Raw genomic sequence first — 15,143 nt, 5'->3', positions numbered from 1 at the left:
AGAAAGGCTTTTCATAAGCACACCTCAGCTTACCTTTCTAGTCTTCTTTCTGTGTCTTGTACATCTTCATCCAAAGTACCTAATAAAATGTCTACCATATGGAGACAATGAATAAATGTTAAATGAAATTGCTCTATTTAAATACATATATGCCTTTTTCTTGTTCTTAGCCCTCATTTTGTGATATCTTGGTTAATTTAAATTAGAGTGAGTCAGTATGTTATTTAATTTGAGAACTCATTCCAGTTATTATGTCTTTGCCCAACCCCACATCAGGCAGAAGTTCCTCAGAATCATTTTCTACAAACAAGATAAATCTTGTCAAGAACATTTTAGCCCGTAAATGATATTCACTGCTGTTCTTTTTATTGGTATCTGGTGTTTCATCAAATTTTATCTCAGTGCAGATAAAAAAAACCAAGAGAAGCCACCACATCAGAAGAGAAAATTTTTAATGTTTCCATTGGAAGAATACGAATTAACCAAAAGAGATGTCGAGGGGACGTGTGGGGTGGCAAAATGTAGAAAATCTGTATCAGCAGGTTCTAAGGCAGCCATTGATTATTATGCTGTGATGCTCCAGGTAATTTGGTCAACATGTGTTTTGGATGTAAGACAATGACATGGTTTAGATAACTTTAAAGTTATGAAAACTCTGTGGATCCCAAATGTTCATTTCTTTTTGTCGTTGTTGTTGTTGAGATGGGGTCTCACTCTTTCACCCAGGCTGGAGTACAGTGGTGCAATCTCGGCTCACTGCAACCTTCGCCTCCTGGGTTCAAGCAATTCTTATCTTTCAGCTTCCCAAGTAGCTGGGAGGATAGTCGCACACCACCATGCCCAGCTAATTTTTGTATTTTTAGTAGAGACTGGGTTTCACCATGTTGGCCAGGCTGGTCTCAAACTTCTGACCTCAGGTGATTCACCTGCCTTGGCCTCCCAAATTACTGGGATTATAGGCATAAGCCACTGCATGTGGCCCCAAATGTTCATTTCTACAATATACTCAATGTCTTGACAATCAAATTAGAAGCATTTTTCTGATAGAAATTCTGTCACATTTGGAGGTCTCTTGTCTTGCCTCAGACCCTCATAGATCTATAATTTTCTCACAACCCTTATAATCTTGAGGGTTTTCTTCTGCCAAGAATTTCAACAATATGGCACGTGTGTAACAATGCAGTCTTTCCTTAGTGCATTTTTCCAGGTGCTTTCTGGTAGAGCTCTATTAGGGATATACTTGAGAGCAGGGGTCCCAACCCTTGGGGTGAGAACTGGTACTGGTCCCAACCCCTGGGCTGAGAACTGGTACTGGTCCGTGGTCTGTTAGGAGCTGGTCGCACAGCAGGAGGTGAGTGGCAGGCTAGTGAGCATTAGGGTAACACCTGAGTTCTGCCTCCTGTCAGATCAGTGGCAGCATTAGATTCTCATAGGAGCATGAACCCTATGTGAACTACGGATGCGAAGGATCTAGGTTGCACACTCCTTATGAGAATCAAACTAAGGTCTGATGATCTGAGGTGGAACAGTTTCATCCCATCCCCGCCACGCCCAACCCCAACGGTCAGTGGAAAAACTATCTTCCATGAAACCAGTCCCTAGTGTCAAAAAGGTTGGGGACCACTGCTCTAGGGTCTTCAGGTTTCCACTCATTAGTTCAATCCACTGCAATGCTGCTTTCAGATTCTTACATCTTTATTAGGGACCTGGCATGACAGAACAGAGGCATTAATTTTTTATTAAAATTCACTGGGTAAAATTCTAATAACTTTTTATTGGAAGGAACTGAACCGTACATGCATGAAATAAAATTTTTGTAGACTTTTAAAAAAATTCTGCTTCAAAGTTCTATGACTAAATTAATTTTTTACCTTTAGAAATTAGATTAAGTGTATACAGAGTTTAAAGCCAAACCATTAAAACAAAATAATCATATGGTATTCAGGGATTATTTAGTTAAACCCGTCTCTTGAAGTATGTGCCTCTGATGTGTTTAAAATGACAAACCGGCTTCTAACATTTCTGTGCCCATCTAACAACAGTTTGTAAAACTCAGCTGCATATCCCTATATCAACTATAACTAGATAAATACATAATTAGGTACCTGGGATATTTGAGCAGAAATGACTAGTCTTCTAATTGGTGAATGGCCATATGATTAAATGTAGTGATATCTTGGGACTCTTCTCAATTCTCTTTTCTCTGCCTTGTACTTGAGGCTCCTGAAGAAGTTATGTTTCTTCCTTACAGATTCCAGCATTCTGTTTTCCACTTTGTTTTATTATTATTATTATTATACTTTAAGTTCTAGGGTACATGTGCACAATGTGCAGGTTTGTTACATATGTATACATGTGCCATGTTGGTGTGCTGGACCCATTAACTCGTCACTTACATTAGAGCTATACCTGTTTTCCACTTTGAAACGGAAACTCACCTAGAGTATTCATCGAAAGATTCCAGAGTTACTGGAGCTTCAATAGTATCCACTGTGAGAAAAGAGGAAAGTATGTCTATACATAAGGGAGTCTGTAGATATACGAATCAAGAGAATGGAGTTCTTTTGACTTAAAACTGTGATCATCATAATTGATGGATTAAAAAATACTAATGAAAAGCAATTAATGAACTTTATTAATTGTTAAAATAAGGGCTACCAAAGGCTTCCATTGAAGTTTAAAGTAAGAACAGTTCATAGCCTCTGAATTTCACAATTTCTTCCACATAATATAGTCACCAGATTTAGTAAAGTACTAATAACATGTGGTTAAACAAAAATGCAAGTCCAGGCACCGTGGCTCACACCTATAGATCCAGCACTTTGGGAGGCTGAGGCAGGAGGACCACTTGAAGTTAGGAGTTTGAAACTAGCCTGGGAAATATAGTGAGACTCTATCTCTACAAAAAAAAAAAAATTTTTTTTAAATAGCCAAGCATGCTAGCATGCACCTGTAGTCCCAGTCACTCAGGAGGCTGAGGCAGGAGGATCGCTTGAGCCCAGGAGTTCAAAACTGCAGTGAGCTATGATCACACCACTGCACTCCAGCCTGTGACATGGAGTGAGATCCTGTCTCAAACAAACAAACCAAAAAAAGCACAGATAAAATACTAAGTCAGAAAATTTTTTGTACTCTCTGAAATGAATGAATGTTATTTAGTTAGTTTTGATGTGTATTTTGTCACTTTCACGTTCCAGATCTACGGAAGACATTTGAGCAGGAACCCCTAGGAAAGGAAGTGTCTTTGGAACAGGAAGTCTTACTCCAGTGTCGACCACCTGAAGGGATCCCAGTGGCTGAGGTGAATAACAACAATTCTTTCAATTTAGCAATTGGCACTAAGTTATTCTAGCAGGGGCTTAATCCCTGGCTAATGGTGCAGTGAATTAGGGTATGGCATGATGAATGGTTGGTAATGGAGTCCTAACTGCCTGCTGCTGGCAAAATAGATTGATTGGGAACTGATTAATGACTTGGGAGTCAATTAGAATGCCCCATTGGACAAAGCCACGGGCAGCTTGGTTTAATTTTGTCATTCTCTTTCAAGAAATCAGAAATACTGCTTTATTTTATCTGGCACTTTTCATAGAGAGAGATGGTATGACTTAACAATGTGCCATCAATTTTATTATTGTTCTTGCTGATATGCGAAAAATGTGAATGTAAGAAGACAGTGTATTTTTCTGTGTCTGTGAGCCTGTTCACCTAACATATGTATTTTCCATTCCATGATGTAGTCATAGACATACCTAAAAGCCATGCCCACACACCTTGCATAAAAACATGTTTTAGGAGTAACAGGTGTCAATTAGTTTCATCCTATAAGCTTTCCATCAAGTCCTTCATTTTCCATTTTTTTTTTTTTTGTTTCTGCTAGAACAAAGCCTACTGGTTTTAATGAAGTATTACAAATCAGATGCATACCATGACTTTTCATTAGCATCACACAATACAATGCCCTTTGAAAATATCTCTTTGGGGAAGAGGACTCTGTGACCCAGAAGAGATTGCAAGCACTCACCATCATCTTAGATCACACTGTTGAGGAAAACTAATACTGTGTCTTCCATTTGTTAACAAATAAATCCTAAACTCTAAAAACAGGTTACCCTTTAAATGATTATTAGGAGACATCCTTACATGCATCTGACACTATTGCCCTAACTGACCCCATGTCCTACAAGCCTAAGCACACATTAATTTGACAAGTGGCATAGCTGCCAGTTTGGTGGTGGTCCTTGTTGGCCTCCAAACTACATTGAGTCATTTGAAAGTTTTACTCTTTATTGCATGTGTTGAAAGAGGCATATTTCAGTTGTTGCAATTTGGTCTTATATATGCGTTCAATGTATATGAATTTTTAAAAGTTAAGCCCTGAAGTTGTGCCTATCTCTGAAAGTGAAAAATAATACTATTGAGACTTTCAACATAGTCCAAAAAGCAATTAATAATTAATAATGTACTTAAACTGTTCTATTTCTCATAGTTTTTCAATTTTTTTCAAGAAGTAAAGATGGGGTCAGGTAGTTCGCTGGTCCCCTGACAACAAACTCAAACATCTGATTTTTTTTAATAGTAATAATAATAATTAATTAATTGAAAATTTAGGCAGAGTCCTTATGAAATAACTCCATTTTTTTATCACAACCTTTCATATCTCTATAAGTCAATGCAAAGAACTCAAAGGAAATTTTAATGAAATTCCTTTGTTTTTACTTTGAAAGAGGGCTATTTTTTGCCTTAAATTGGCATCTCATGCCAATTGTTATCAGGGACTTTGCTTGATAGTAGCTATTTCATTCAACGGCATCAAAACCTTATCTCCCAGCACTAAGACACAGTATGATTTAATATGACTAGGAAGGAGGAAACTCTTCTCTATTCAATATTTCATTTTGATAATTACAATAGTGCATATGTCTTCTTAATGGTATTTCTAAAATTTTAATGCACACCTCCTCCATGAAACCACCTTAAAGACCAAAACAGATCATGAGTGACATGGGTATCCATGGCATCACTTTTGCTCAGGGCTTCTAAAAGGTAACTGATCCTTGCAAAGACTTTAGGTGGGGAGATCTTAGTAATTTCTTCATTTTTTTCAGTCTCCTCGACAAAGTAGTTCACTTCGTCAAGGAGTAAAGATTCATGACTGCAACTAATTGGCTGTGAATTCTATTTGTATCATCACTAGGGAAGAGACCAATTAAAACTTGGCAAGCTCAAAAATCATATACCCATTTGACATTCAAAGAACTATATTTAATATGCATTTCTTTTTCATTTTTTAAAGTCAGAAGAGAGATCAAAAACACATGCTCAAGAGCAGGCTAATAAATTCCTGTGTAGATTCTTTTCAACACTATTAAAATCACCAAGATCAGAAAGCTAATGAATACCTTAACATGACATATTACAACTGCCATTTGCTCAAGAGGAGCAGATAAATTAAAAAAGAAGGGAATGAAAGGTAACTTGGTGAGTTAAAGGATTATACGATCATTTTCCTTCTAATATAAATGCATTTATTATTTAATATTTCATTTATTTGTTTAAAGAATCTTTAAGCATAAAAATAGGATAAAGTGAAATATTGATGTTAAAGGCAAACCAGCAGGTAAAACTCATGTGTTTTGTAATAATTAGATCAGACTTTGGAAGATGAAGCCAGACTGGATTCGTGTTCCTTTTGTCTCCAAGGCAAATGATTCCAAGAAAGAGTCAGGCAAAATATGTTCAATGAACATATGGCTGATTGTTTCAATTGATCTTTATTTTATAAGCATATGTCTAGTTCTATTGAGGAAGTAGTCAGGTACATTCTTTGCAGAATGTCAGGAAGCAGTAATTTCTTTTCTCTCCAAATCAGTAAGTTTGTCAGGAACTCTAGTCTTAGTTTTGATATACCACTTTGGGTACAAATAATGGCATAGGCATTTCTAAGGTAATAACATTTTACTTCTTCCCTATTTTGGCATCCTATAATCTCCACTATAGAATGTTTTCTAATTTTCTTACAGAATTCCAGGTTCAAACCCAAGCATCACCATTTTTTACTTCAGCCAAGGTACTTAAATACTGTGAACCAAAGTTTCCTCAACCATAAAGGGGAGATAACAATAGTGTCTATGCAGAATGTGGTCATGAGGTTTAAATGAGATAATATATGCAAATCACTTAGAGCATGTCAAAAGCACTCAAGGAACATTAGCCATTGTTGGTATTATTATTATATTATCATTTTTTAATTCACACAAGACCAAGCTCAACCTCTTAAATTCAAAATTCTTACTGAGTACCTTACCCCTCTTCTTGGCACTGTGGGGTACGCAGAGGGAACGCTTCTGTTCTAAGAATCACCAAGATGCTCTCCTGTATTCTCTAGTCAGTTACTTTGGTTGGAGTCCACACATGCTACAAATGAAGACAATATTGTAAGCTTTAAAATAAGGAAATGCTCTTTCAACACTACCAAATAATTGGTTAATGAAACTACTTATAGCAAGTCGTGATGTGCTGCTGCCCTTACCCTGATGTTTTGTTGTGTTGTTTTGTTTTGTTTGAGACGGAGTCTCACTCTGTCACCCAGGCTGGAGTGCAGTGGCATGATCTTGGCTCACTGCAACCTCCACCTCCAAGGTTCAAGCAATTCTCATGCCTCAGCCTCCTGAGTAGCTGGAATTACAGGTGCACGCCACCACACCCAGCTAATTTTTGTATTTTTAGTAGACAGGGTTTCACTATATTGGCCAGGCCGATCTCAAACTCCATGCCTCAAATGATCTACTCACCTCAGCCTCTCAAAGTGCTGGGATTACAGGTGTGAACTACCACGACGGGCCCCTTACCCTGATCTTTAAAGCTACTATTGTTCATTCAGTCCTTAATGACTCAGGACACTAGACCAGCCCTTACATTTTCTCCCAAAGAGGAAATTTAGCCTGAGGCTACTCTTGGTAGATCTCCTTTTCAGAGCCCAAGGAAAGAGGGTGACAAAGAAAGTCTCAGAGGAGGAAGAGGCCAACGAGGACTCCTTATACTTCTTTTTTTTTTTTTTTTTTTTTGAGACGGAGTCTTGCTCTGTCGCCCAGGCTGGAGTGCAGTGGCCGGATCTCAGCTCACTGCAAGCTCCGCCTCCCGGGTTTACGCCATTCCCCGGCCTCAGCCTCCCGAGTAGCTGGGACTACAGGCGCCACCACCTCGCCCGGCTAGTTTTTTTTTTGTATTTTTAGTAGAGACGGGGTTTCACCGTGTAGCCAGGATGGTCTCGATCTCCTGACCTCGTGATCCGCGCGTCTCGGCCTCCCAAAGTGCTGGGATTACAGGCTTGAGCCACTGCGCCCGGCCAATACTTCTTTAGACTAAGCCCTTTCCAATAAGAAAACAAGGGACGCTAGGGATGAAGCACAACAGTTTCAGAACTCTAGACTTGGCTGCTCCTTCTCTGTCCTTTCTTTATATCTAGGGATTTTATTCCAAATATTTAACAACTGCATGGATTCCTTAGCACAAGAGCAGACTCTTAGGGGCCTAGTGCTACATCAGATATAACCCTTTAGCCACGGGGTCACAGGGTATCCAGAAATCCCAGGCAGCCAGCCGGGGCCTGGGGGTGAGGGACACTCAGTAGTTTAGCAACAGATACAGAACTGTTTCCACATTGAATACCTGGCATGGATGAACCAGTGTGCCTGGCTAAACGGCAGCCCCCACATGCCACAATTTTATATAGCTCTACCTACTGATTGTATTGAAATTTATCTGTTTACTCTTCTTCTTGCCTGACAAGCTCGTGATGAAATAAGGAGCAAAAAGTTTTTTGATCATGTTTTATCTCTAACGCCAGCAAGTTATAAGTCACTTAGTAGATTCTCTAAGTATATTTAACTAAATGACAGAAAGCAGCCCCACTGGATGTGACATGGAGGCAGCACCTCAGGAGATGGAACGCTCAGAAAAGGATGCTTCTCGTCCCTGAAGATGCAGTCCTACTGAGAGATCTTGGTATGGGATGACAGACTCCATCAGTCTGAACCCTGAGGGCAGGGTTCCAAACCACTAGGACCACCAGGAACCAAGGCCACTGGGAGTGGGAGACACTTGAGTTCCAGGACGATAAGGGAGGTGTTAATAAAAATATTATTAAAATTTTCAAGTAAACTAGATGAAAGAAAGGAAAAAAAAATCCCAGGAAGACTCTAAAATGATATAGCTCAGTGTTTCCTTTAATAACACTTATGTTAGGATCAAGCCAAAAATATGATTGTTTTCTTCCATTTCTGGTGAGGTGTTTGCCTTTCGTTCAACAGATAAACCTTCCCTCCATCTCCCTGAAGAAGCAAGAAAATTAATACACCCATGGAACTGGTGCTGGGTTATTCCACTAGCATAATAGCAGCACTCTATGAAATTAATCCCTCTTTGCTCATTTTATTTTATGCCTAGAAAATGTTACTGTCACATGGAGAGCCAGAAATATATTCAGAGATGCTTTATCAGATTATCTCTTTTGGAGAGTACTGGGATGAAAACATCAATGGATACAAGATTTGTTGGCACGGCAGAAGGAGCAAAGCTGAATTTTTCTCTAAAACCTGTGATTTGTTTCACCTTTAACAAGGGGATAATTGCTCCTCTAATTATAATTGAGCTATTTCTCATAGGAGTTTAATTGGAGGAACAGGGCACAATGTTCAACTTATTGATCCAGTTGTGCTTAGAAATTGTCATGTTATTTATCAACATTTGCATCTCTAATTAGCAAGAGGGAAAATATGGGGTGAAGTGCAAAAGAATAGACTATTTTGCTGAGTGTAGTCGTGATAAACAGGGAACAGATTTTTTTAAGCTGATACTGACAGGGCAGAAAGCTGGTGGCAGCTGGAGGCGCCGCCAAATGGGCAGCATCAGGTGGCTCTCCATCTAATTGATTATTAATATGGCTGCTGAACACTTTCTTTCATGAGTCCTTCACGTTTCCCTGCCATTCTCCCGTAATAGGAACTTCATATTGATGAATTTCCATGCAGGTATGTTGTCTCTGGAGTGATGCTTTACACTCTTTCCAGGCAAAAGAGTTTAGAGAGGAAAGAAGAATCTGAATACCAGTTTGGAGGGAGATGTTGCTTTCAGTGCCAGTAATTATCCATTGGAATTTTCTCCTACCGTGTATGTAGCTACAAGACAGAGTTTTGATTAGGATATGATTCTCAGCCTTGAACACAGGTTTTCAAAAGTTTCAGGTTCCCTTCCTAGCAGTCACCTTCAAGCTTTGCTTTGGTCCAATCAACATTCGACAAAGTCACCTCCTTATTATGATCGTCCCATACTTTTGGGGGTGAAAAATTATGGAAAAAATCCCATATTTTTCTTCCAATATCTGCCTCTAATAGTTATACACAGAGATCACCACAAGCCCAGAAACCATGTAAGCCAAATTAAAATTGCAATAAGTTTAAGCAACGAAAAGATCCATTTTAAAGCAAAAGAAATAATAGATTTTATCTGACTTATACATCTGTGGCTTGATTTCTGCATGTACTTAGTGATTGCTTTGAGCCTATAGTATAAAATGTAGATTTCTAAAAATCATCAATTCACTTATACAAGAAATATTTACTGTAGATGCTTGGTGTGCCAGACATTTTTCTGGTTGCAGGAAATATGAGTCAGTCAAGTCCCTCGAGGAGAAAAACAATAAGTAAGAATGTAAGAAAAATGAGTGAGATATTTTCAGATGAACAAGTTAAAGGAAATAAGGTCATATGAGAGAGGGTGATGGTTGTTGGGGATTGAGGATGACTTTAGAGTTCAAGGAAAGTCTATCTGAAGAGACAGTAATGGAGCTGAGATCTGAAGGTAAGGAAGGAGCTGTCTTGAAAAGATCTGAGTAAGAAAGCTCCAGGTGATGGGAGCAACAAGGACAAGTACCCTCAGGAGGAGGTGATTGGTTACAGGGTTAAAAAGGAGACCAGTGTGTCTGAGACCCAGTGAGCAAGGAGGAAGGCAGGAAGATATTCAGTCAGGAAAGAGGGAACGAGGGCGCAGACTTGCAGAGACGGTAAGTGATTTGGAGTTTTCTTTAAATGCCTGAAAAGCCAATGGACACATGAAGGAATTGTCGAGACCTGACATATACCTTTAAAAGATCATTCTGGCTGCTGCATGGAAAATGGATTTTAGAAGTGCAAGAATGGATTTAGGAACACCTTTATGGATTTATTTAATGATGAAAATCTAGAAAAGATTTAGTCTTTGAGGAGAAACTGAAATGTTCCATGTGGAAATTCAGCAGACCCACTAGAATGAGCTTTTTTCAGATGACCTAAAATCAATGGTTAATAAGCCTCAGCTGTTTTTGAGCAACGTCTATCTCAGTAGAGATAAGGCAGCAGGCAAAGACCTAACCTGTGCCCATAATCACAGAGCAGGAGGGTTTTTAAAAATGTTTGTTGGCCTTCATTTGTTCAAAAAAGGTTTTTCTTCAATAAGTTCCCTTGCTTTGGGATTTCTTCCCATGATTCTTTATATGCCTACACACACTAACATAAACTCATTATGGAGTCAGAGAGAGCAAAAACGTGTATTTTTCTAAAGATGGTCAGACTTAGCTATAGACCTGAACACTTTTAACTGGTAAGAAGAAAGGCTGAGAGTTACTTATGCTGAAAGGCAAGTATATAGTAAAAACTGGTTAGGAACTAGCTACAGATTAGTCAATTTGTTGCCCTTTTGCCCTGGAAAAGTTAGCCTTTTAGGGACTCTTCAATGCCATTTTGTTCCCTTGGATGGTGCTATTACATATAGTCATTTTACTTTAGGTTTTGGTTATTTTATTTCATTTGCTTTTTGTTGGTATTAGTTCATTTGTCAACATGCTTTTATCGCCTCATCGTTGAACTTAGGTTTTAGAAGTTTTCAGATTTCAAGACAAGTTCACCTCTAAAATATGGCCTACGTATGTTCAACCCTCAAAAGCAATGAGCTAGACATATGTGCAATTAAAAGAGTGTTTCCCCAGCAGGAAAACAAATTCCCTTTCTTGGCAAATGCCTTTCCTTTGCAGAAGTAACAACAACTGAGCAAAATGCCACTAGTTTCCATTTGCTTTTTTTAATCCTTTGGCTATCTTTTTTTTACCATTGTCTAAAGATATAATTTCAGCTTTCTTAAAGACAAGCATTTTTTTTAAAGCACAAAAATACCCAGGCTTCCACAAACCTACTGAAAGGTGCAAAGTATCTTTCACAGTGGTCAACACAGAAGTGAATGGATACTTGTTTTATTCCAAAACTGAGAAGCAAAAATCTACATAGTAGCCTCTGGTTTTTAGCAAGAGAGAACGTCCAGCATAATTATCCACAGTAGAGAACTGTTTTGATTGTTTAAAGCACCTACAAGGGAGGGTGAGATGCCTTTCACCAGTGGTAGAAATAAGAAAATAATACTAGGATTTCAAACTCTGGAGCAATTAGAGCCAAACCTACCTGTGAAAGTCTACAGAAGACTATTAGCTGTCAATATCTTTTAGAATTGTCAAGGCCTTGGCCAGGCATGGGGGCTCACACCTGTAATCCCAGCACTTTTGGAGACTGAGGCAGGTGGATCACCTGAGATCAGAAGTTTGAGACCAGCCTGACCAACGTGGTGAAATCTCATCTCTAATAAAAAAAAAAAAAAAATTAGCCGGGTATGGTGGCACATGCCTGTAATCCCAGCTACTCGGGAGGCTGAGGCAGGAGAATTGTTTGAACCCAGGAGGCGGAGGCTACAGTGAGCTGAGATTGCACCATTGCACTCCAGCCTGGGCAACAAGAGTGAAACTCGGTCTCATTAAAAAAAAAAAAAAAAATTGTCAAGGCCTTGCTATTCTAACTGTGGTACATAGATTATCTACATCATCATGACCTGGGAGCTTAGAATCTCAGACCCAGAACACTTAATCAAAATCTTAGCAAGATCATCAAACCAGTCTTCACTAGGCACAGTGGCTCATAACTGTAATTCCAGCAGTTTGGGAGGCCAAGGCAGGAGGATCACTTGAGCCTAGGAGTTCAAGACCAGCCTGGGCAATGTAAGAGAACCCCATCTCTACAAAAAATAAAAAAAAAAAAGTTAGACATGGCGGTGTGTGCTACCCCAGGGACTGAGGTGGGAGGATCACTCGAGCTTGGGAGGTCGAAGCCACGGCTGCAATGAGCCGTCATCACACCACTGCGCTCCAGCCTGGGCAACAGAGCAACACCCTGTCTCAAAACAAAACAAAACCACACCACTCTGCAGTACTGGTTCTCAGAAGTGGAGGCACAGTGGAATCACCTGGGAATTGTTAGAACCTACCAATGCTTATATCCCCCCTAGAGATTCTGATTTAATAGATATGATACACAGCCAGGTTATCAAGATTTTTTTAAAGCTCTCCATGTGATTCTAAAATGCAGTTTGAGAAGCTCTGGTGTAAAGGACAAAGTTAAAACAAACAAATACACAAAAACATCAGATTTGTCACTTCCAAACCAGTCAGTAAAACTTGGCAGATTCCCAGCTTCTAGCTAATGCTCCTTGGAGAAGCTTGGCTTGGCTGAGTGTACATTTGATAATAGCCATCTAATTGCTTTTCTCATTTGTTTGATTAATATACCTATAGACAATGATTCTAGGCTAAATCTCCATTCTTTTAGGTGTGCACACAGTTCTCAACTCTGTTATATCATTTTCAACCTGTGCTCTGACTTGATGGGCCTCAGTTTGAATTTAACAGAGTAACCTTTCTGATAGACGTGGAGTTTTCTAGCTAATGGTTGCTGGACTCACTTTTCATGTTGGGTGGCATGTGGCAGTTTCCCTCCGTTAATTAGAACAAATGTGCCAATTATGTTAATGTTTCTCCCGATACCAATCAGTGAATAATTAGACACAACACATCTGTCTTTCACAGGAGAGTATAATAAGAAAGAAAACTGTAAGATGTTTGCTCTCTATTATTGACATATATGATTAGACAATTCCTTAACCAATCATAAGGTTAACAAGTTTGTATATCAGAAGGGCAAAGGATGCCAAAAGTGATTTTTGGAGCTGAGAACCTCTCATTGTTAGCATGGTCCTGACCAAAGTCCACCTATCTCTCAAGTATCTCTGCAAAGATTTTCATTGGTCTTTCCTTCCTTTTTAACTTAATTTAACAAAAATTACACTGCCCTTTTGGTAAAATGCAGGGATGTGGTTTATTTATCCTGAACTAAAGAAATAAACAAGCTCTTAAGTATTTGAAACCCTCAAAAAGTCAACTTTATGTAAAAGGTTATGCTAAAAGATATCACAAAATTCAGCCTATAGGATCATATGGAAGGTGTTATAAACATATAAATCAGAATCAGATTATAATTTGTTATAGTTTCTACTTATATGTTTCCATAATATCTGAACTTTAGAGCATTCTGATTGAGGAGAAAAAAATGATTTTGTTTGTATTGTTATTTACTGGCATTTGCATTCCATACTTGGCAAGACTTCAGAAAGAGATGGAGTTATAGTCCAGTTATTTCATAATACAAGCAGTGCCTGCTTGTGTTGATTCCAAAAGTATGAGGAAGATACTTACGAAATCAACACATTAGTCTTCTTGAAGGTAGTCAAAGTGTATCCTAAAATAAAGCTTTTTGTTTCATATGGAGTTAAAAGTCTATACTTTCTGCTGAATATGGCTCACATTCCTAAATGCTTAATGATATTCAGCTATGTATTTGTAGCATCCAAAGGTGCAACATCATCCTTTGTTACCATAATGTCTATATTATTGTGATTACAAACATATTGCCCCTCTTGTTAGAAACAGAAAATAAGACTTGAATGTCAGATTATAATTTTTTTCTTACTGTGACACTAATTTGCTTATTTTAAAAAGGAACAACTCAGAGAATACATTAAATATATTGGAAAATAGTTATGATTACTACGTCTAGTGTCAGACATTCCAGGAAAGCCCCAAATATATGAATCACCCTGGGACACATTCCTTCTGCCCAGGCCATTATGAAGAATGCAGCACTGAGGGAGAGGCCATAGTTGTCCTTTTTAAAAAATATGTTACTTTGCCCCAGATAGTTGTCTTCTGTTTTTTAATAGTAAAACATGAGCATAGTTATAATTTTAAAACTTTTGATAGCAAACCATGGGAAAAATTATTGGAAATAAATATTGTTTGGAAAAAACTGTCTTATCTAAATGGAGTCCCATTATATATACTCTAAATACAAGAACATGGGAATCTGTCTTTGGTAACATCATTTTTATGATGTTTAATAATAAAGAGAGAGGGGAGTGAACAAAGGTGAGAAAATGACTATGGAAAGTCAAGACTAAACTGGATTATAACTTATCCCATATTTAATGACCAGCTATAAATGGATAATCCACTGGAAAAGTTAATCCATATTTCTCTGTCTTTGCTGATACTATAAATAAATAAAAATTTAAACTGAAGAATAAAGTATTTAGGAAAGAGTTAACAGAGCATTTTTGAAATATGAGGGTTGTTGAATGCTGGAGTTGCTACTCAAAAGAAATTATGGAAGCCTGAGCCATTGAAAAATGATCTCCATGTTTTGCTGCAAAACTTCTCTTTCCCTGACAGTACTTAGGCAGCCAATGGTTCTGACTATTATAAAATAGCAGTAACAGCGAAACTATAAAACCGTGAGTCTAGGAGCCATAAAAAGTTGCTTCTTAAATCACACTGCACACAAGTAGGGATGGCAGTTTTATACACCTTTTCTGGGAACATACCATATAGTGTTAATATGCTCTAGTCCTAAAAATTGTAATCAAATTAGGAATCATTCATATTTGTTAATAAAATCATGTTAGTATTTTGAGAACACTGTGCCAGACTGAAGGCATCAGTAGAATTGAATGACCTCACTGGTGGAGGGATTTCCAAACACTTTCTCCTCCTACTGCAAGAGCTGGAACTGGTCCCCATGTAGAAAGGCTAGAGATATGACATCTCTTCTGTACATACACTAGCAGGGATTGAAGCTGTAAATAAGATGACACTTTCCTCACTGGGAGTGTTTTATGAATGAAGACTCATAAACCACTACCTATAGTCCTGTGCAGCAGTAAATTGAAAGTCAGATTTC

The 15,143-nt window shown here is 38.3% G+C and overlaps 1 protein-coding gene across 1 annotated transcript in view; it reads left to right on the top strand.

Moving 5' to 3' along the window:
- UNC5C (unc-5 netrin receptor C) overlaps nt 1-15,143 on the top strand; it is a 484,018-nt gene that overhangs the window by 368,123 nt on the left and 100,752 nt on the right. Inside the window, exon 4 of the mRNA XM_033214856.1 lies at nt 3,198-3,301. Within this exon, the coding sequence (XP_033070747.1) occupies nt 3,198-3,301 (104 nt within the window). The remainder of the gene's footprint in view (nt 1-3,197; nt 3,302-15,143) is intronic.

The sequence above is a fragment of the Trachypithecus francoisi genome, unplaced genomic scaffold (assembly GCF_009764315.1).
Source record: "Trachypithecus francoisi isolate TF-2019V2 unplaced genomic scaffold, Tfra_2.0 Lachesis_group1, whole genome shotgun sequence".
NCBI classification, from domain to species: domain Eukaryota; kingdom Metazoa; phylum Chordata; class Mammalia; order Primates; family Cercopithecidae; genus Trachypithecus; species Trachypithecus francoisi.
This window is presented reverse-complemented; position numbering and strand designations above follow the sequence as displayed.